We start from the raw sequence: 23306 nt of genomic DNA, 5'->3' as shown, positions 1-23306 counted from the left end.
TTGAAGTTTACTTACGCTATTTCTGCGCTTGCCAACCGAAGGATTGGATTAATTGGTTACCTTGGGTGGAGTATTGGTACAACACGACATTTCATTGAGCCACTAAAATGTCTACATTCCAGATTGTGTATGGTCGTGAACCGCCTTCGCTTTTGCGTTGGGAGGATGGGCGATCCAAGGTCGATGATGTTGATGTGTTCCTTCGTGAGCACAATTGAGTATTGGATGATCTCAAATCTAACCTCCGGGTGGCCCAAGAACGGATGCGCGCTTCCGCGGATCCCAATCGCCGGGAAGTGCACTACCAGGTGGGGGATGAGGTTTTCCTTAAGCTTCAGCCTTATCGTTTCCAGAAGCTTGCCAAATGCCCAAATGAAAAGCTAAGTCATCGTTTTTACGGGCCGTACCAAATCATAGAGAAAGTGGGCCCAGCTGCCTATCGGTTACAGTTACCAGAGGGGACTCGCATCCACCCTGTGTTCCACGTTTCGCAATTGAAGCCAGCAGTTGGTCAACACATGGTTCCCCAGCCTCTTCCCTCCTGTTTGAGAGAGAACGGCGAGTTACAACTCACACCAGAACATTTGATCAGCATTCGCTTCTTTGTTCAGGGGGTATTGGAAGTTCTGATTCAGTGGAAAGGACTTCCCTCTTGTGAGAATACGTGGGAAGATTTTGATGTGCTGCAGTCCAATTTTCCAGACTTTCACCTTGAGGACAAGGTGAAACTTTTGGAGGGGAGTATTGATAGACCCCTCATCTCACGAGTCTATACTCGCAAGCAAGGAAAGAAAGATACAAGATCTGCTGCACAACAGCCAGGAATAGAAGGAAATACTTGAGAAATATTTACTGTCTTATAGGAATAAATATGGGGTGATTCTGTTGAGATACAAGATGCCTTTTAGGATTGGATTTGGAGTGATTTGGTTAAGGGATTATGTTAGGAAAGTAATTACTCTTAGTAGGGGGAAGGGAGAATAGGAGATTATGGGTTTTGAGTTGTTAGGGAAATAAGGGAGAGGGCTATTGCTCTCGGGTAGAGTAGGATCACCTACTGCTGTAGCATGTTCTGTTCTTTTGATTATTTAATTTAAGTCCATTATCGTATTGCTGCTGTGTGTCACTTCTTTCATAGTTATTCTACTGAATTTGGGGTCTTATCAAACCTCAACCCTAGATTTGGAGTCTACTAAACACACATGCTTAATTAAACTTTAAGTTAACCTAAAAAGCACATGCTAATGAAGATTACTTTGGACTCAAACTAGGAATGAGGAGGAATTCACTCATAATAGAGCAGATCGAGGTAAGACTCTTTTAACACTATTCTTTTTTTGGATTAAAGAACTTGGTTGTTCCCCACCAAATGCAATTTCTCATGACGAAGAGGAATCACATGTTGATTCTGAAAACACTGTTGTTATGGACATATATTTCAGCTCATTTGACTGGAAACTTGCCCAAAAATGCACTCTAATTATTGTAGTAAGAAGAGTTCAAGAGGAACAAAATTGGGAATGGAGAATAGTGATCGGGGGGAGGATGGAGGTGTCTGCTCCAGAGCAGTGGCGCTAGATTCCATTCTAAATGTGTTGAAGCTGTTCTTGAGGGGCTAGTTTCACGATGGAAAGCTAGTTTGGAGTTAGGTGTTTTGTGTCAGGAAGTCTGGACCAATTGTAATGGACTTATTGTTGGATTCTACTAGGATTTTCGTTTAGAGTTCATATTCATGTAAAATTTTATTCCTTGTAATAGTGTACTTTCCACTTAATTATAAATATAGGGCTTGAGATCATTGATCGATAAGCCATTCTACCAATATCGTGTTTCTCAACTTGGCATCAGAGCCTAACTTCGATTAGGGAAGAGAAGAGAAAAAATCTCGCTGAGGAAAACCTACCTCAATTGCCGAGACGTCTCTCCAAAAGCCTTCGCTTCTGCTTCCGCTATCAACTCAATCCCTCCAGAAAGTCATTGCCTCTGCTTCGCACCCAAACTATCGCCATTGCCTACATCTTGGCGTCGACAGCAGGGTAAACCATCGATTGGAACATCACTCTCACCCCTTCAAACCCTTCAAACCCTTCTTTCGCCATCGACTGGAACATCAGCCATCCCCTAAACCTGCTTCCGCCATCGACTCTTCTTCCAGCACCGACGTTCTTCGCCATTGTCTTCCACAATCGCTAGTCACACCATCGCTAGTCATCATCTTCTTCAGCCACCATCGCCATCACCCCTATCTTCTTCAGCCACCATTGCCATCGCCCCTATCTTCTTCAGCCACCGTCGCCATCGCCCCTAAATCTAAGGAAAACCATCTAATACCCTGGAACGATGCTTTTGTAAAAGACTATTGCATCTTTGGTCGAACCTCTTTGGTTCTCTCCTAATATAGACCAGACCATTATATCTTTGGTTGAACAATTTTTTGGTTCTCTCCTAATCTACACCAAACCAAACCATTACATCTTGGTCGAGCCATATTATTGTTTTCTTATTTTTTCTCCAAATCTACTGTTTTGTTAGCCACAAAAAAAAAAAAAAAAGAAGAAGAAGAAGAAGAAGAAGAAGAAGAAGAAGGACGGAGGTGTTCTTTATATGTATTTTTTTGGCTTATATCATTCCTTAGAATTTTTTGGGTGGTTTGGCCATTGCATTTTATGATTTCAGTTACTTTGAAGGGGTGAAGATTGAAGAACTGCAGACAATTTTTTTAACATGGCAACCACCGATGGTACTACTGCTCCCACTGGATCCGAACATTACCCCACTCTTCATCGTCTTTCGGTAAGATTTGATGGCACAAACTATTTGATCTGGTCTCAATTTGCTTACCTGACTATTGTTGGAAGATGACTAGTTGGACACATTACGGACACCACTATCAAACCTACTACCGCAGGTGTTTTACAGGATAAATGGATATCAAATGACTCTTTTATTATGTCATTCCTTTTGAATTCCATGCATCCAAATATTGCCTGGGGTTACCTATTACTTGATACTGCAGCCCAAATCTGGAAGGCTACTACTGAAACCTATGGACAGTTGGGGAATAATGCATAGGTTTATGAGCTACGAAAGAAGCTTCATGAGACTACCCAAAAGGAACTGACTGTGGCCCAATATTATGCTGAGTTGCACTCTCTTTAGCAGGAGTTGGATCATTATGAGGATTATCACCCCACTAATCCAGATGATGTGACTACTTATAGGAAGCACATTGATAAGATTTGGGTATATGACTTTTTGGCAGGTTTGAATGTGGAGTATGATCAGATCAGAGTGCAAATATTAAGTCGTTCTCCTTTTCCTACACTAGAACGGTCTTATGCACTTGTTCAGTGTGGAGAAATCAGTTAGCACTAAATCTGATTCAACTAAGGAGATTGTCAAGTGTGAACACTGTCACAAACCATATCATACCAAGGCCAATTGTTGGAAGCTCCATGGGAAGCCTACTGATTTTGAGAAAAAAAGAGCATAAAAAAGAGGAAAACCGAAAGCTCATATTTTTGAGATAGTTTCCACAACACCCTTTGCAGACGATTGGCTTTCACAGGAGGAGTTAGCTACTCTGCGGCATATTCTGCAGTCTTCAACTGCTGGTACAACCTCTACCACTATTTCCTTTACTAACCAAACCAACTCCTACCTTGCTACTTCAGGTAAAAATTTTACGGGCTTCCAAGTTTCTTCAGTTTCTACTCATTAGATTATTGATACAGGAGCCACAGATCATATGACAGGTTTATCCTCCTTTTTCTTACAATATTCTCCAACTTCTGGAAAGGATAAAGTTCGAATTGCTGTTGGCTCCTATTCTTCCTAACTGGGCAACTATTGACAACACCCAAAACAAAACTGCTGGGCTGGGCCTGAAATTAAAACTGGTTAAAGGCCCATTACTTAATTCCTGATTAGTTAACCCATAATTCAAACAAGTGGGCTGTGGGTATTTTGAAGTAACTGGGCTTCCCATAGCCCGCTTCACTGTTTTTAAAAACTAACCCACATGAAGTGACCAGACCAGGGTTAGTGGTCCAACCACCACCCGGTTCAATCCTTTCATCTTCCTCTCTACTGCTGCGATCCCAACTCCAAATTCCTTGTTTTCCGCTGCCGATTGTGATATTTCCTTCCTCTTCAGAATTGCAAACAATCCAAAAAAATCATTAAAAGATTTCACCATCAAATATAATCAGTTAACCGCATCTTGGAGATCTCCCTTAATGGGAAAGAATTTATTATGCAATCACACCCATGTCGCACCAGAATTTTGCCAAAATTCAAGTTGTTTCATCTCCAACGGTGCCGACGAGTCCCCTTCCATCGCTACCACTATCAACCATGGTGGTTTCGCTGGAGTTCTTGCTTCCCAATCCACCTTACTTTCTATCCGGAAAAGCTTTTGTGCCCCCCTCATATGTTTCTTCTCTTCTCTCTCTTTAGTGGAAAACTCAAATAACGCTTCCATGCCATTGTTTCGATTATCGGCGCAAGCCTGAACAGGTCTGAAATTAATGACAACTTCATCCGCAATTTTCTCCTTCGTCGATCCGCTTCCTCTTCCTTGTGATTGCATAGCATGGTTGTCTTCACTAACGCTGATCACTATTTCAGGATTATGCGAACTTAAAATTCGTTTTGATTCTCTGCCATAACCAAAATCTATTTTAATGGCTTCTTGATAACTCACCCAAGTAAATTCCGACCAATATCTATCATACACCCAATCCATCACATCTCTTTCCAAATGTTGGAGAACCACACTCAACCTTCTCTCCTCATCAATTTGGTGTTCCCAACAGAATAACAACACTTTAAGAAGCCATTCTTGCACATTACATTTGCCGGAAAGCATGGACAATCCGGTGTCCATCTATTCCTGCAGATTGTCACTGCTCTGATACCAATTTGATAAGAACCCACGAATCGAATGCAAAACTGATATTATTTAATTGATAGAATAACGAAGAATGATGATAAACTGGTTACAATGGTGCCAGTCACCCCCACAACACATTGCTGCCCCTCAGCCTACAGTTGCCCAAACACTCACATAAATAATCCTTTTACTACTACTCACATCTTACCCCTATTTATAACCCCTAATCAACCCTAATCTCTCTTATTCAGTAGTAAATATTCTGCAAATCATTCACAATATTCTGCCTGTTCCCAAATCCCTCTTATTCAGTAGTAAATATTCTGCAATATTCTGCAAATCATTCTCTATTCAGCAACCTCCTTCTTAGGACCATATATGATTGCTTTCTCTATTCAGCAACCTCCTTCTCAGGATCATATCTGATTGACTTCCCTAGCTGTTGTTCGCCAAATCTAGCTCTTTTCTTGTGTTTGTGAGAATACGCATGAGATATGAGGGGCCTATCACCATTCATCTTATCTTAAATCTTTTACTTCATCCCCCCTTTTGCGCCAACCCCCAAGGGAATAAAAGGCAGGGGAGAAGTGAAGATGTCCCCAAAGTAGAAACTTAGGCTCTAGCAAGGCAGCCAACAGCTAGGGCTGGGGCTTGATCAAAATGGAGGAGAGTGTCTCATGTTCCATAATCCAGCAGGTTTCTGAAGTTGGAATCTGGAGTTATGTGGCTCTGAAGTTACAGCGACACATTAGCTTGTGGGTTCAGTAGTAACCTTTGATAAGTCTCGAGACTCTCGTCTGCAGCTCTCTGATCTTCAAGAGGTCCTCTCAACATCTGCAACAACCTTCAAATGACAGCAGCAATATGGGGGGATTGAGAGTAGGAAGGATGAAAAGATCAAGAACAGTCTGCCTCTTTAATGAAATAGGCTAGCTCATAGAAATTAGAAAGTAAGAGAATAATAAAATAGGTACATACGGAAATTAGAGAGCAACTAGAGTTGGTAACTTTTCCAGCCACACGCAGGGATAGCTAAAGTAGAAACTAAATAGTTTTACTTGGATCTACTAAGAATATAGTAACAGGATATAATCATATATTGGAGTCTCCTTGATGCAGGAACCAAGCCTTCCAACACCAAGTGGAAGGCCAAGGCTAGGAAAAGCCCCTAGGGTTGCTCCCACATCTATCTTTTTTCTTTCCCTCAGTTTTCTGGCTTAAGTTTTAACTCATACAGAAGCCCACAGCTTAGGGTTCTAATCCATGTACAGGTCTGAAATATGAAGACCTATTTAGATTAGTGTTTCTATTTCCTAGTCCGGGACAGTAAGTTTCTAATTTGAATTGGTTTATATTTTCGAATTGCAGTCGTGCTTGGAGTCCAAATCAGATTATGACTCCCAACATAATAAAGCCCCTCCTTTCCATTGGAAGGCACCCAACTTTGATATGATTTAGAAAGCTTATCAGTTTGAGTATTCTCCTGTGTTTGATTTAGAAAGCTTATCAAGCCTAGATGTTTGCTGTGGCTGAAAAGACAGCCTTCAACACCTCCATATCCACCTGATTAAAGGATCTAGAAGGTCCCCATCTAGGTATCTAGGAGCTCCCATCCCCCCCTTCTCATTCCCCTTTAATTTCTGCTTTGGGATTCCCCAGCCGAACCCTAGATCTTTCTACACTCGATATAGGCCAACCCTCCCCCCCCCCCCCTTCAAAAAAAAAAAAAAAATTCTTTTCCCTCAAAATCAACATCCATTATAACTTCATATTTCACCATCCAAACCTGATGTAACATAGTAAGCATCCTCTTGGCAGCCTATAGACTTGATCCAAGTTTCATCCCATTTTCTCATCACTAAGCCCCTCTTTATCTCAAAAAATCTTCTCTGAAATATATCCCATACCCTAGATCTCCAAAGCCAAACTTACCCCCATATAAAGCTAACATTGGTTCCAACAGGGTTATTTAGAAGTTATTGGTTCAAATCATAGAGATCCTTATCAGATATCATCCCATAGGGCATAGGCTATACCTGAGTCTTACCATAGCCCATTGTTTTGAGCTTGGAGTTGACTTTGCCCTACACATCTTGGAAGATTGGCCCTCATATTCCCAGGATACTACCAGAATGAGTGTTTCAATTTTTTCCCTGTGGCAGAATCTTTCCAGTATATTTTTTGCATCTTTACTAGGTTCTATTTAATTCTCCATTTTCAGATTTATATTTATCTTGTCAGTTTCTACTCTAACCTTTAGTTGGCATGTTGACTTCTCTGTGTCACGCTTTGTCTTGACAAAGCTGTCTGTTTATTATTTGCAACCTCTAAGAAAAATGTGACTAGTATCATTTTACACTTATAGCTAGTGCTGCAAAATTATAAATTTACTTCTATCAGAGATTCAAGTTATTTTGCTTAAAGAAACTATCAGCAAAATTAATAGGCATAGGCCTTTCATGTGGTAAAAACCTAAATGCCTCAAAAAGCTGTTTCAGCTGAAGAAACAGAATTGTTGTCTCCAGAAAAGAAATGTTGATAGAAAGGTTTGGCATATGAGAATATTAAGCTTTACAATTATTTCAACTCCATAGTATTACTTGGTCTTAGGTTTAGATTTTCTGCATTCTATGCTTTTTCACAGCAAGAGAACCTTCTGTTCTCTGGTTTCCGTTTGGGCACTGCCTCCTGGAATTCATAATGTTTGCTTTCAGTAACAATTGTAAGTATACCTGTTTTGGAGTGTTACTGTAATGGTTTTCTCTATTAAAACTGCTCTCTGCAGAAAATTAAATGCATTGGAAGCCTCTCCATTTTCTTGTTCTTTGCCTTCCCCCAAATTGGGATACTCAGCATAAAGTTATACCCACTGAGTTATGCCAACCTTTTCTGTTGTTGAGAGTGAAGATGAGGCCCATCTTTTTTGTTTGTTTAATTTTCTCCAATGATGGCCTAATTTGTTGGTACTGTCAGAGTTCGTTCGGAAGCCATTTCTATCACCATAGCTGCTTGACCTGTGCAACTTCTGAACCATTCAAGTAGTTAGGATGCCTAATCCTACAGGGGAAAAAAAAAGAAGAAAAAGCGCTTCCCCACATTCCCCTCCTTCCCCCCCCCCCCCCCCCGTTTGCATTATCCATTAATTATTTTATTTTTTTTTTTTTCTTTTTTTTCCCCCAACTCCCCCCACCCCACCCCCCCCCCCACCAGAAAAACACAACTACAACCCACACCCGCCCCCGCCCGGCCCCCCCCCCCAACCCCCCCCCCCCCAACGAAAAATATCGCGATATCTCGCCGATATCCGAAAAAAAAATTTCGTTTTTTGTGTTTACTCAATAATTTTGATAATTTGATGCCTATCCTGCTTTTTTAAAATTGGGGTAATTTTGTTTTTTTCCTAAAAATATTCCATTTAAATTCTCTTACCTAATCACATTTAATCCTTACCTCATGGGCCCTACATCTTTGGGATATAATTGGAGCGATTATGCAAATCACTCAAGATTCTTTTATAAGATTCATGAATAATTTAAATTGTTTCCAGAAATTTTTTCTTGTTTTCCTTTTCCCTAATCACATTTGGCATGTTGACTTGATAATTAAATTATTTCTTAATAAATTTTTCCATTTAAACTTCTTGCCTAGTCACTTTAACGTGTTCCTTCAGGCCTAAATCATAGGCATAGTTGGAATGATTAGCTATTCAATTAATATTGTTTCCACATCTCTTCCCTAACCATATTTGGCATGTTGACTTTTGGGATAGATCACTCAGAAGACTAGTTTTTAATTTTCTCCTTTTTCGGGGGTTTTTTTTAAAGTTTCTATTTAAAGTTATTCTATGTGTTCTTCTCCTAATTAAATTTAGCTTTCTTTTCAACTTGTGATAAATTGGTGTTGTGAGAATCGGAGGAAAAAAAAAAAACACCAAAAACACAAAAAAAAAAATATTTTTTTCCCGCCCCCCCCCCGTTTTTTTGGGTTTCCCCCGGTTGCCCCCCCCCCCCCCGGCGCTCCCCGTTATCGTCCGCCCCCCCCGCGTCCCCCCCGGGCGGGCCGCCGCCGCCCCCCCCCCATTTTTCGCAACGCGAAATCGCCGCCAATTTCTTTCCCTGGTTAAATCCTTTTCAAACCGTGCCCAAAGTCACTAGTATTGCTTGGTCATTGTTGTTCAATTGTAAGAGACAAATTACCGATCGTTGAGTATATCCATCAGGAGGAATGATCTCGTGTCTGAGTGTCTCTTCCTTATCAGTCTTCACATCCTTAATTTACAACCACATGTGGGAATGGAATGACCTTCATGTTTAATCTTCACTCCTTGGGAACGTAAATGGACAGCTGAAGTTTGCACTTGAATTTCTATTTGTATATCTGTTGGAAGTTGGATTGTCAAGGTGGCACTGATCCCTTGTTGGCTGTGCCAAAAGTCATGAGAATGGGAGCTTCATCATGTCATATTAGAGGCTAGTTGTAGGCCTAGGCTTCAGGTGACTACTTGTTAGGCATTTGTTGAGAAGAGTGTCACTTCACCATATTTGCTGGCAGTTACATAGGATGGAGTGCCCTTAGGGATTATGTTTAGTTTCTTGGAATCCAACTAGTGGTTGTACACGTGAGATATTCGGTGAAGCGTCCTTATGGATGATGTTTAGTTTCTTGGAATCCAACTAGTGGTTGTGCACATGAGATATTCTTTAGTGTCCTTAGGGATGATGTTTAGTTTCTCAACTGGTGGTTGTGCATATGAGATATTCCTAATCACCTCTGCTATGGGGCTCTCAACTATCTTTCCCGTTGACCCTTCCTCTACCACAAGGGGCCCAGTTGTATGGAGTTGACCCATCAAATAAATGATAACCCTTGGAGGCACTCTGGTCTAGCCCCCTGACACAATACAATCTGCAACCACTGTTCAACGCCAGCAGTCTTTGGAGGAACTCACCTAATGAGTCAATGAATAAGATTCATTGCTGAAAATAAGCCACAGCTAGTCTCCCTCTCACGATCTTCACAAGTCGTGTTCTCCATCAAAGCATCCTTTCAAGCTCTATCCACATAAATAACAAAATCACCAATGGGCAATCGAGAGTCTTTAGCAGAGCAATTAAAATCTGAAAAGTGTTTCCCTTGCTAGCAATGTCAAGTCTATAGAACACCCCAGGAATTAATAGAGTAAATTAAAATGAACGGAAGTGATGATGCTGCTGGATTTCTAAGATACCATTTGAACACCGAAATTGCTACTCTCCTCACTGATACAAGCTTCTTAAGAACTTACACCAGTTTTGTACCCTTTACATACCAAGGACAAGGAATTGTAACCGCGTCGTAATTACTTTGACGTGTAGGGCTCAATTATGAAGTCGATGACTTGGCCATATTCCATTTGTGGAACCTTTGCCCCTCTGAAGCTGAGGCACCTCTCCAGCTCAATAAATGGAAACCTTCTTCACCGCACACCGCACACCGCACACCCAACCCCCGCCCCAATATTAAAAAAGAAAAAAGAAAAAAAAAAAAAAGAAGGCCAATTGATTGCAAAAACTGTTCACAGCAGTGAAATAGGGCATCCGAGGAAGGGGATCAAATTAAAGGTTGATGGCCTTACCTGCAACAGGAGAGGAACTCTGCAAACCACCTTCAATTCAACCCCTTTTCCCTTACGGACAACAGGACCCAGGCAATCAGGCATTATGCACCCTCATCCATCAGGAACCCAACAAAAAACTTTTTATCGAGTGACAGCTGCGTTACGTTTGCTAAACATCACCAGTAGAGAAGTTTATTCGTATTTTGTAGGATGGAGAAATTTGAGACAATATGCGAAAACTGAATTAATGCAACTCATGTAGCTTCTCATCCATCCAAAGTTCAAATTCCCATGTCAACATTCCACGGGGCTTAAAAAAAGAGAGGTTTGTGGTAGGTTTCTGAGCGAAGGCGCCTATAAACCTCACACCTCACCTTCTTTCATGTATGTGTTTTAATCCCTGAGGAATAATACCCCCCCTACAAGCAATTTTTTTTTTTTTTTAGTTATTCCTGTCTAATAGTCGAGCGATCCAGGACTCTTGACACAATAGAGTCATCAATGCTCTACAAATCTGCAAGCAACCACGTGAATGCATGAAACACCAGAAACGTAAAATCAATATTAATTATTTTTCAACCGGGGTGGGGGGTGGGGGGGGGGGGGGGAGGGGGAACAAAAAGTATCCACCAAGTTCTCAGAATTGGAGGCCCTGTTCTCGAGCTGCATTAGCGAGTGCTTCAATACGTCCATGATATGGGTAACCACCTCGATCAAAGGCAACCTTTGTGATCCCCTTCTCCAAGCAGGACTTCGCAATTACTTCGCCCACCTTCTTTGCCACTTCCTGGTAGAAAATACTCGCCAAAATCATAATTCCACACTAGATCCACAATGGTAAATAACAAAAAAAGGTTCACCAATCAAAAAGAGTAATCCACTATATTATGGCCTATAGGCAGACAATAGAAATAGCTCCAGAGATGGGGGGAATGGAGATGGGGGGAATGATAAACATTCACAAAAAACATAGGCACTGAAAGGAAAGCTGAATTTGCAAGAAATATACACATTAGAATATCCAACTCGAGCAATCTCTTGTTCTTGTTAGCAAACTTACAATTGTTGGCCCAGAGGTATAATCGATCACCTCTGAAAAGGATTTCTGCATTGTTGAAGCAGAAGCAAGGGTATGCATCTTGCTGTCGTCAATCACTTGGACGTAGAGATGCTTGTTGGAGCGGAAGACAGACAACCTTGGCCTTTCTGGTGTCCCTTCCACCTGCAACAGTAATAGAAAAACAGATATTATCATCTTTATTAATTAAGTACATAGGGAAATGTCAAATGAAAGAAGCATGAAATTGAATACATTGCCTGGGAAAATGACAACCAACCACCATACTAAGAAACTGCACTTTGAAAACAAAGGACAAAGAAAAGGTCTCCATCGATAACCACAAAAACCAACAAGTTCTATGAACTTTTGTAGCTTAAACAAGCTGATCAAACAGGTTCCCAGTTATAAAAGTAAACTCATTGGTTTATTGCCAGATAATTGGATGGGGAAATGGAAGATCATCCTCCCATATACAATTTAGATAACCATGCTTGGTCATTATGCAGTCACAATGGATGGTGATCTCATGTATAAATAAAGGTACCTCCATCATAACTAACGAATCAAATCATTCACCATTCTCTGAATCTCAACTTTGTATCAAATCCCAAAAACTTGAAACACAAATTTTACTTACCACCACTAAAAAGGATCTTCCTTGGGTCTGCAGGCTCACGGGTCCAACATGGTAAGCTAACTAGCACCCCAAGTCTCACCAACCCTAATGGACACCACTAACCATTGAACATAACAACTCCCTTTGCCATGAGTCATACCTCCCTGTCACTGCAACCACTCTTGTGATTGCATTGCCGCCAGTATGCAGTCACAACTCCTTGTTTGCAGCCACCCTTGTACAACCCCATGGTCATCATAAACCTCCTCACAAAACCCTGGTCGTAGTACTCTCCTCCCTGGTTGGAGCTTTCTCTAGGGCAACTCCATAGTCATTAATCAACCTTCTCTATTGCAACCCTGCCGTCGCTACTGTTATCCAATCCTTGCTTCTGCATGTCTATCCCTTGCTTCGGTTGATATTCTTGAATCCTAGTGATTTTGTTCTTCATTCAGTAATCAATGTCATAGGAAGTCCCCATCCTATTCCCATCAATGCAGTCAGCTCATCAAAAAAGGGCCTAATTTAATGAGAACAAATCTTGGGCTGGGTTCTACACTTCTATACATGTTGCGCAGGTTAGGTTCTATATATATTGGGCCATTTATCCCATAGGTTCTCTATGTAATAGGCCACTTTTAGGGGCCACAATATGGTTAATTTGGCTGCATATGGGATTATTGTTTTTATTTCCCTTACTAAGTTTACTTTTTGTGCTTTTAAACTGAACTGGTTTTGCTTGCTTAAACCAATGGTTCAATTTAAGTTGTTTAGGATGTTCCCTCCTTAGCTTAGGGAATATTCATTTTTATGTAGCTTCCTTTCTCAGGCATTTAGTGGTGCTGTTGGAGTCCATTCAATTTCCTACTCAGTGTAACCTCATACATCAAGGATTCGGTTGGGCCTTTCCTCTTTCACAGTTTAGGAGTATATTTTTTAGGCTTCTAAACAAAGGGTTTTTTTTTTTTTTGCGGGGGGTGGGGGGAGTTGTTAAGTACCAATTCTGATGATTAAAAAAACCCTTTTAGCTGCTCTCTTCCATTATTGTTTTGTGTTTGATCAAGGCTGGCTGGATTGGTGTTTCATCCAAGGAGCAGAATTTCGCTCCATATCGCCGGTTCCTACCTAGCGAACCAGCAGAAATGGCGAAATCTCACCGATGTTTTGGCCAAATATCGGCAGATTTCGACCCCCCAATTCGGGGGGTATTTTTGGTCATTTTGGGCCTAAATTTGGTATATACCCTAATTTGATGCCAAAATTTTGTAAATTTGAATTATTTCCTATAAATTCTTCCCTATAAATACTCCTTCCTAGTCACATTTAACATGTTACCTTCTGAGGCCTAAATCATTCGGACATAATTGGAAAGATGACCCATTGACCTTAAAGATTCTAGTACAAAATCCATTCATAATTTAAATTGTTTCCATAAAATTTTTCATGTATATACTATTCCCTAACCACATTTGACATGTTGCCTTTTGAGGCCTGAATCACCGTGGTATAATTGATAAGATTGCTCATTAATCTTGAAGATTTTGCTACAAAATGTTTGCCTAATATGAATTATTTCCAGAAATTATTCCATGTAGATTCTCCTCCCTAACCACATTTGGCAGATTGCCTTTTGAGTCTTGAATCATTGGGACAGAATTTATAAGATTGTCCATTGACCTTGAAGATTCCGTTATAGAATCGAGAAAGAAATTGCCTAAAAATCGCAAAAAATCGAGATTTTGCAGATATATCGGTCGATTCGGCATATATCGCTGAAATTTCGGCGACATTTTGCAATCTCGCATATCGCCCCTTGTTTTCAGTTCGGAGTTCACCGAAATGGCAAATTTCAGCGAAAAGTTATACCTTGGTTTCATCATGTACCATGAAGCCCAAGAGTTCATTGGTGGAATTAACCATAGAAGCAAGTCCTAATCAAAGATATCTCAGTCTTTTTTTTTTTTTTTTTTTTTGGGTAGAACTAAGATATCTCAGTCTCTGGCCAAGACAAGATGAGATGTGAAGATTTAGGGTTTCTAACAAGGAACTGTTAGGAGTCCAGGTTTTGGGTTCCCAAAATGGGATGTAACTTCGGAGGGAAAGCAGATAAGGATATCAGAATATGATCCTCCAAATTTGGTTTGATTTGGATAGCTAATTCGTAAGATATTGGGTTTCCCACTTTTTAGGTCTTTAGCATTACAGAAGTTTAAAAACCCTGCTGATTTACAGAGTGAGGATGATGGGAATAGGTTGTGACTTGGTTTGAAGGTAGGGATTGATGCAGAGGGATGCTGGTTAGAGGTTGGGATAAAACTTCGGGTTAGATTGGGGTAGATCTGACTTTGAACTCTGGCTTTCATCTTTTGGGCAAAAAGCAAAAAATGCCTGTGATGTAGTAGGCCTACATTGAATAGGATCAACTTGGCCTAGTCTTCTAGGATCTCAACTCAAAGGTTAGGTGTAGGGTTTCAGGATTTTGGCACAATTTCTTGGGATACACAAGAACAAAAGTTATGACAGTTGGATGGGCATGAAACTAGAAGAGCTTGGTTAATGATATATGGGGATGATCCCTGAAGTTTGGGATATTTTAACAGACTGTAGTAGATCTAATTTTGAAAATTTGGACTTTGGAGGGATGGAAATAGAAAGATGACATTTAGAGCTGGGAAATTTATAAAAGTTAGAAGCAGAAGCATTGGGATTGAGGATCTTGAACAATAAAAGAGAAAGAAACGAGAAGAAATCATGTAACAGAGTTTTTTTTTTTTTTTTGGGGGGGGGGGGGGGGGGGGGGGGATACAATCATGCTAATACCATTGTGCCTCACCCGTAACAACAAACACAAACAGAACTCAAAATTCAATACATGGCTCAATTTGCCAATTACATCTACATTTATAGCCACATTCGTAGGACTCAAAATTAGAAACTGCTCCAAGATAGGCTCCTATACTAAAAGGAAAGGCCTAACCCAATCCATAACATATTAGGTAAACAAGGAAAATGAAATAATAAAAGAAATAGACTTAAAATAAGACTCTAACCAGACTAATGAAGTAAATCCCATAATCCTACTTCGCACCAAAATTTAGGCCCATCAAGTTTGACCAATTACAAAGTAAACCCATGGGATCAAAGGTCAAATACATGTATGATCTGATCCTCAACTATGCCTCAAGGAAGAAACCCTATCTGGTAGTGAATCTGCATCAGCTTGGATGCAGGAGCCTTTATGTGATGTGGAGGTGCAGAAGTGGATCAATGTAGGTTGAATCCTCAACAAAAGCATGATCCTGACTTTTATTCACTATAAGAACCCACCTTGGAGTTTCCTTACCAAGTGGTAGCACTAATAAGTTCCTAGATTAGTAGAAGATTCATTAGCTTAGCAGCAAAAGCTGAACCAAATAACATATTATCAGTTGATATTTTATCCTTCCGGCCAGGGGGATAATTAGGCTTTTCTAATAAGCCTTAGATCTCATAAGTTGGATGTAGGAATTGAACTTCTAGGAGGGAGAGATTCAAAAACACACTAGACATGGGACAACTACTAAATTTATGACTGGACACTTAATAAAATAGAACAAAAGAAAAATACTATTCTGCCCTTCTAACTTAGGTAGGAGTTTAATTAATTAGAATATTCTCGTACTTAAAACTAGAGGATGAAGGACCCATGACCTGGGTAACCCATGTATGTATTGATCCTGCATCACTTGTAGGTGTTGTGGAGGAGAAGGGATAGCTTCTTAAAGGCTGTAAACTCAACCACAGCAGGTTCCAGATTTATTTCACCACCTTTTTCTTTTGAAAACAACCTAGGGTTGATAGATATAGGTATTAGACTTTAACAAGTTTATGTGGTCATGGGCCTATTCTATTAGCCCAAAATTTTCATGTCAGGCCCCTCTCCCTTTGCAATCTCCTTTACAAGTTTATTGCAAAAATCCTTGCTAACCGCCTGAAGCAAGTTTTTCCCTCCCTTGTTAGCTAAAACCATTCATCTTTCATCTCAGGTAGAAGCATCTCTAACAACATTTTCCTTTGTGAAGAGATTGTTTGAGGTTTTGAACGATATTTGCACTCCCCTACTGCCCTGCAAGTGGACATCCACAATGCCTTCCACTACCTCAAATGGGATTTCATTAGCGATATCCTCCCCTTGATAGGGTTTTCACCAACTTTTATTCAATGGATTTAGGTTTACATCTCCTCCCCTTATTTCTCCATTATCACCAATGGATCCCCTACCGGCTTCTTTCCCTCCCAAGTTGGTATCTGCCAAGGATGCCCCCTCTCACCCCCCACCTCTTTTCCCTCTTCCTAAAGGTTCTCTCCAGAATCATCCAATCCAACACTAACTCCTCATCTCTCTACTCCCTAAATGTAAATCTCTCAAGCTAACCTACTTTGCTTTTACTGATAAGCTCATGATCTTCTCTCCTTCCTCTTCCTCTTCGAGTTCCCCTCTGGTCTCTGCATTAACCTGGAAAAATCTAGTCTCTTCTTGGTAGGTGTCTCGGACTTTCTCAAAGCCACCCTCCTCGAGTTCACAGTTTCTATTTGGGCCTTCCCTTCATTCCTAGGAGGTCCACCAACCACCATTGCATCCCTATGCCAAACAACATCCGCAAGAAGCTCCAACTCTAGAAGGGCAAGCTTACATCCTTGGCTAGTAGTGAAGTACTAATCTGAACCAGAATTTTCCCCCAGGATGAAATCTAAGTGGGGCCCACAAACGACACCTAGGAGCAAGCATCCCTAGGCTGGCTAAACCTTAGGGGGGCAGTTTTGTCCTTATTCCTTCCCTTTAGATTAATTAATTCTAAATTTCAGCATGTGCTTTCTTAATTAAGAGTTATTTCAAGCACATCAGTCTTAGTCTTTTAATTAACATGTGTCAAATTAATTAGCATGTGCCAATTAGAGTTTTAGTTAATGACAATTTTATTTCAGCATGTGTGTGTCCCTTAGATCTTATTTTGTTTGGATGGTCGAGATCGATCAATGGGGTGGGATCCTAATCTATATAGAAATCCCACTTAGAGTTAACGTCTTTTAATAGGCTATAAATAAGCCCAGTCTTTCTTTGTAAGTTATAGTCAGATTATTGAATAACAAAATTGTGTTTGAGGGGGGCCATAGCGGATTTCCAGTAACGTTCTTCAAGATCAGCAACCTCCTCAGTCTAGCACCATTATCCAGAAATTCTAGCAAGCTCTCAAGGTTTACAGGCACAGTCCCTACCCATCCCGGCACAACCCTAGCTTCGCCCCCTTGCTGCCATGACTTGGAGGCAACCTTCCCCAACCTCTTTGACATCCCAGCCCCTCCCCCGCACCCCTACAACCACCCTTAACCCCTACCCTACCCCTACCCTGTTCTGCATAACCCTAACAGCCCTTCCCCCTTGCTGTCACACCTGGCCAGCAACCTCCCAACCCCCTACCTAGATCCCTTCCCCCACTCTTGCGATACCCAAAGGCAGCACCCCCACCCTCCCTACAACTTTGGCACCATCCCTTTCTCCTTCTCCATCTCGGCCCCTCCCCTCGTGGCAGAACCAGAAATTGGAAAACAAAACAGAAAAGAAAAGAAGAGAAGGAAAGAAAGAAGAAAAGACAGAAAAGACAGAAAAGACAGAAAAGAAAAAAGGAGAAGAAGGAGATAGAAAAGATTCTTCAAGATCCAACCCATATTTAGACCTTCATCTTTGTTCACATCCCCCATTATTTTTGTCACATCCCATTAAGATTGCAAACCCTAGTTTTATCTTTCTTGCAAATTGCCCCTATCCATATAGATTGTGGTTAAAACCCTAACAACCCTTAGGATCCCAATTTTTTGTTTCCTAGTTTTCCCCTCCAATTTCTATCCACCCATATAGCAAGCAACAATCAACAATAACAAGCCTTGTCCCAACTAAATGGGATCACCTACATGGATTCTTGCCTTCCAATCAGACTTGCGGCCATGCTAGATACAAAATCTAAGCTATGCATATCCTTTCTCACTACTTCTCTTAAGGTTATCTTAGATTGGCCCCTGGCTCTGCTAATTCCTTTAATACGAACTATATCACTTTTTCAAACAGGGGCATTTATTGGCCTCTGTTGAATGTGGGTGTGCTACCTCAAATGATTTTCTCGTAGCTTATCACTTATCGGAACTGCTCCCAGCCAATTCTAATATGATAATTCCTTATCTTTCCTAGTTTTACCACTCATCCATTTTAGCATCCTCAACTCTGCTACATTGAGTTTATATACAAGATTCTTTATAACAGCCCAACACTCCGCACCATACATCATAACTGGTTGAATGACTGTCCTATAGAGTTTTTCTTTAAGTTTTAAAGGAATACGTTGATCACACAAGACCTCGGATGCACCTCTCCACTTCATCCACCCTATTTTAATTCTTTGGGAAACATCATCCTCTATGTCACCTTTTTTATTTATAATTGAACCAAGGTACCCAAAACAATCACCCTAAGGAATCTCCTTATCATCAAGTTCCACCACATCATCAACTGCCCAATCATGATTAAGTTACAAAGTACAAACTAGATATTTTGTCTTCATTTACTTAGTTTAAAGCTTTTTTATTCCAAAGTTGCACTCCATGATTCTACCTTCGTATTAATCCCTACTTGAGTCTCATCTATCAACACAGTATCATCAGTAAAAAGCATACACCAAGGAACCCCAAAATGTTGGAATTGTTTGAAGGAAGATTCTAGCCGAACCCCAAATTTTAGGGAATTTATCTTAGAAATCCTAACCCTATAATTGGGTTCACATCAAGTACTTAACAAACTTGTCCTTCAATCCTCTTACCTCTACTAGTACGGCATATCCCATCCTCAAGGCCACCATCAGAGCCATGGATGTTCTCTTTTATGCCATTCACTAGAAAGGTTAGGAACCCACCCGCTTCCTCCAGCTCATCAATTGGTCAGTGATCTGCCAACCCAAGGTTGAAGGGGGTCTTGAATCCTTCACATTCGAGATTACAATAGGCTAGGTTATTAAAGTTAGTCTAGAAGATTATCACTAAATATGATTCCATTTGGGTCAATTGATCCATTCCCACCTTCTAAAAAAAGACTCCATATTGAAAGTTCCTTCCCCTCCTCTACAACCACTCCGGCTTAATGCAGTCTATGATTCCCACCTTCCCAAATCCACCACCCTCTTCACCTTCACCAATGGCTCTTACATGAACCACCCCCCCCCCCCAAAAAAAAAAAAAAAAAAAGTCTCACACAGATTTGGACCTCCCTACCCATACCCTCATGATAGAACCATACGACTCCCTCTCCCCCCCCCCCGGCTGGCACATTCTCCAACTCCTTCGCCTAGAACCTTACTCAACCCTCAAGCCAATCTATTTGATGTAAACCTAGGAAGAGAGGACCAATTTTACTAGGATCCTTGACAAGTAGCATATGTAATTAGGGTGTCTAGACCTTGAAGCTAGGGTAAACAGGCTTCTAAACCCTGCAGATAAGGTTTCCACGGGTCTGAAGTGTTTTTAGGGTTGAATAGGTTGCTGTCCAGGTCCAGCCAGTAGGTCTTACTATGGTATTTGACTGATAATTGATGCTAAATTTAGTACTTTGTAGTTTCAGATTCAATTCTAGGATTTAGGGTTTCAAGGGAAAACAAGGAGATGAAATTTTTAGGGTTTCAGGGATATGGTAAGGGCTGCATCTAAGGTCAAAGACTGATTGGGGGTGGGAGGATGTTAATTTCAAAAGGGGATGGGGTTTGGTGGAGGGAATTGTTGGGTTTAGAATTTGGGGTTCGTGAAGAAATTCTAAGGTGCTGCAAGAGAGGGAGATTAGAGAGGCTCTATGAGGGTTTTTTTTTTTTACATACTAGTATTCCTACTTGGACTCAACAAACAAGCAAGTCCTACTTTAAATAAGATTGCAATTAAAAGACTCTTATCCTAAGTACAACTCCACTTTAACCTAGGAATGCTAATTGCTGATCACAACCAACTCCAAATAAGACAAAAGTAGACATAAGAATGGCTTCCTACTGGAACTTCTATATTAACTACCAGTGTCCTATAATTAGGACTCCCAATCCAAACAGCAAAGCAAGTCCTAATGAGACTCTAAGTCTATCAAAGCTGGACTGGCTGAGCTATGGCACCTCCAAAATGACAAAAATACTCCTGTAGGGTTAGGTTCCTCTATAGGGCCATGGGAAGAAAGGCTGCAGACCTAGGTCTTTCTTTGGCCTCTCCTGGGGTGGTCCAGGTGGTTCACATCTCCTAGGGCTCCTTTGGTTGGGTACAAAGGTTACATCTCTCGCGACTCTTTCAACTTTTGGAGACCCCTCAACTTTTGCCTTCCCACATAAATAAACTTGTTGGTGTCAAATAACTTGTTGTACTAGAAAAAATAGTTAACATAGGTTTAACACCAAAAAGTTTATTTATGTTAATCTTTGCTTGAAAGAAGGATCGTGTTTTTCAAATTGACACTTGGCAACCATCCACCCACGTGGATTGGAATTAAGGAATTAATTTCAATCCATGTGGGTGAGGATCAATTCCCAGTACATACCCAATTTTCCATTTGAAACCCTAAACTCTAGCAAGCCCTAAATTTAGTAAAAAACCTTAAGAAATGAAAGCATAATGCAACCAATACAATGATACAACTTCTGCCACACAAAATAAGGGGATCAAACCAGAAAGTATGCATTATAAATGTGTTGCAGTTCATACACATAATTAAAGGGACATGGTACAAAAAAAAATGATTCAACTTAATGTGTAGCAAGAATAAATGAATTAACAAATGACATGAAAGGGTTATAAGATATTAACTCAGCAATTAACAAAGTCGGCTGCAAATGTTGAAGTAGCCTACGGAGATAGAAAAATAATCTAATGAAATGAACTCGGAGCACAGAATCAGTTTTGACTATATGGACTCACAATCTGCGGTAATAAACAGAACACAGGGATCATCAAAGAACCCTTCCTTGTCGACTAACTTCTGGGTTCAGCTCAGATGCAGAGCTCTTTTATTATAATTATAATAATAATTATTATTATTTATTTATTTTGGGGCGGGGGGACGGCACTTACCTTAATCCCCTTTACCTCGCTACCTGTTAGATCCCCCCCCCCACCCCGTTTTTTTTTGCCCCCTTCTTCCTTTAAACTAGTAGGAATGGGTAGCACAAAGATCAAGGAAAAGGAGCCGCGAGTTGGTTAGAGTGGGCTTAATACTACGGAGTACGGGCAGAGCGAAGAAGGTGAGTGGGATTAAACAAGGGTTTGGGTCCGGATACATCGGAAATGGTTTGGGACGGGGCAAAGCGAGCATAGAACTAACCGTATAGAAAAATCAGGGGAAAAGATGGAAAATAAAGACACTAAGAATACAGGATTTTTGATCCATGCAATGGAGAAAGAGAAACCGAACCGGGTAAAGATACGTAATAATCAATATAACCAAATGCATACGAACGATGTTCAAGCACAAAAAAGAAGGATTTAGTACTGGCTGAGAAGTCATATGAAGGAAAGAACGCTTGGAACCTTCTTTCTAATACGGGAATGTCGAGCAAGCCTGTCCTCCCCCTTGGTTCTAGCCTTGGCTGCGATTAACGGTGAAGAAAAGGTTCGTGGTGCCACCGACTTTGATGGCAGAAAGAACTGCTGCGGAGACGGAAAAGCGCTGTAAATGAAGGATACAGAGAGAGACATGGTTTAATGGGTTCCCTCTTTTCAGACCCTGAACTGAAGCATGAGCTCCCGCGTCACCTAATCTTCAAGACTCCATATGCCCCAACCGCTCGTTTTTATTGGAATCCTTTACCCGTTACGGGAGAGGATTGTATCTTTCAATTGCCAGGCCTGACCAGAAACAGACAGGAGAAAGAAAGAAAGAAAGATAAAAAGCCCAGGGCTACTTTTAAACTCTGACGAGAAAATTCAACATTAAACTTCAATTTTTTATGCCCAAGTCATGATTAAATGGATTTGAGAAGTGTGAAAAAGGCACACATTTTTGCGGTTTAAGATAAGGATAAGAGGACCCGGACTCGTCCTTATCTTCTACGACTCCCAGTCGAGAAGCACTGACCTCTAACAAATAATACCCCTAATTATTTGGGTAATTTTCAGCGCATTCTTTTGAAGTTTTTCCTAAAATTAATCCCATTCCTTGATGGGGGGGGGGGGGGGGGGGGGGGGGGGGGGGGGGGGGGGGGGGGGGGGGGGGGGGGGGGAGGAGGGGGAGGGGGGGCGGGGGGGGGGGGGGGGGGGGGGGGGGGGGTTAAAAAAAAAAAATAAAAATTATATAATAATTTTTTTTTTTTTATATTAAAACCCCCCCCTTCCCCCCCCCCGGGGCCCCCCCCCCGACGGGGGGGAAAACCCCCCCCTTGGCGGTTGGCGCCGGCGCTGCCGCAAATAAAAATCCCGCGGTATCTAATTTATTAGTAGACCCCTATTACTGCTTACTCCTTAAGCTTTTATTTATAAATTTTTAGTATTATCTCCCCCATTGAACCAAATATTGATTAAAATAATTCTATTCACATCAGCGTCCTACAATTGAAAATCACCCACCACCGGTCCCATCTTGCCGAAAATCAAGCACCACTGAAAACTTATAGCTCTACTACTCCATAGGGAAGAACAGTGGTTCATCATTGACCGTACACTGAAAGGTTTCTAGTGAGAAAGAGGTGCAGATCCAAGTTTACAAGGGTGAGAAAACATTAGAAGAGGTTCTTCCGGTAAACAAGTGGTCGAAGTTCTAAAATGCCAAGTCAAGGTCTCTTCAAGAGCTTAGTTGATGCTGCTTCAATTTAGATCTTCTTTCTACAAAAACAAAAAAACTTGTCATTCCCATTGAAACATGAACATCATTGATTAGTTATTTATCCCTATAATAAATAGTGTCTGAAAGGTTTTACAAAATTAATTGGACAAATATATCTAATATAAATCCATTTTTTGGGTCTATGTGCTTTTTAAACATAAAGTTGATAAAGTGGGATGTCAGTGCTTTAAGGCCTCCATTTTGGGGTGCCACTGCAATTTGCTCTAACAATTATAAAGATATAATTCTTAAACGTATAAAATCTAAGAGATT

The 23306-nt window shown here is 40.8% G+C and overlaps 2 protein-coding genes across 2 annotated transcripts; one reads left to right on the top strand and one right to left on the bottom strand.

The window, feature by feature from the left end:
* Window positions 1-263: 263 nt before the first annotated feature.
* On the top strand, window positions 264-3268 carry LOC149008669 (uncharacterized). The gene is made up of 2 exons (XM_089167258.1): window positions 264-722; window positions 3263-3268. Exons 1-2 carry the CDS (start codon window positions 264-266, stop codon window positions 3266-3268), a joined length of 465 nt encoding a protein of 154 aa, XP_089023384.1.
* A 7308-nt stretch (window positions 3269-10576) lies between these two features.
* Window positions 10577-22103, bottom strand: LOC149008668 (large ribosomal subunit protein uL18c-like). The gene is made up of 3 exons (XM_089166101.1): window positions 21743-22103; window positions 11551-11712; window positions 10577-11277 (listed from the first exon to the last, which is right to left on the bottom strand). The coding sequence occupies exons 1-3, from the start codon at window positions 21908-21910 to the stop codon at window positions 11128-11130; spliced, it is 480 nt and encodes a 159-aa protein (XP_089022227.1). The 5' UTR covers window positions 21911-22103; the 3' UTR covers window positions 10577-11127.
* Window positions 22104-23306: the final 1203 nt, after the last annotated feature.

Source organism: Hakea prostrata, chromosome 8, assembly GCF_041222555.1.
Source record: "Hakea prostrata isolate BN-2017 chromosome 8, UWA_Hpros_2, whole genome shotgun sequence".
NCBI lineage: Eukaryota > Viridiplantae > Streptophyta > Magnoliopsida > Proteales > Proteaceae > Hakea > Hakea prostrata.
This window is presented reverse-complemented; position numbering and strand designations above follow the sequence as displayed.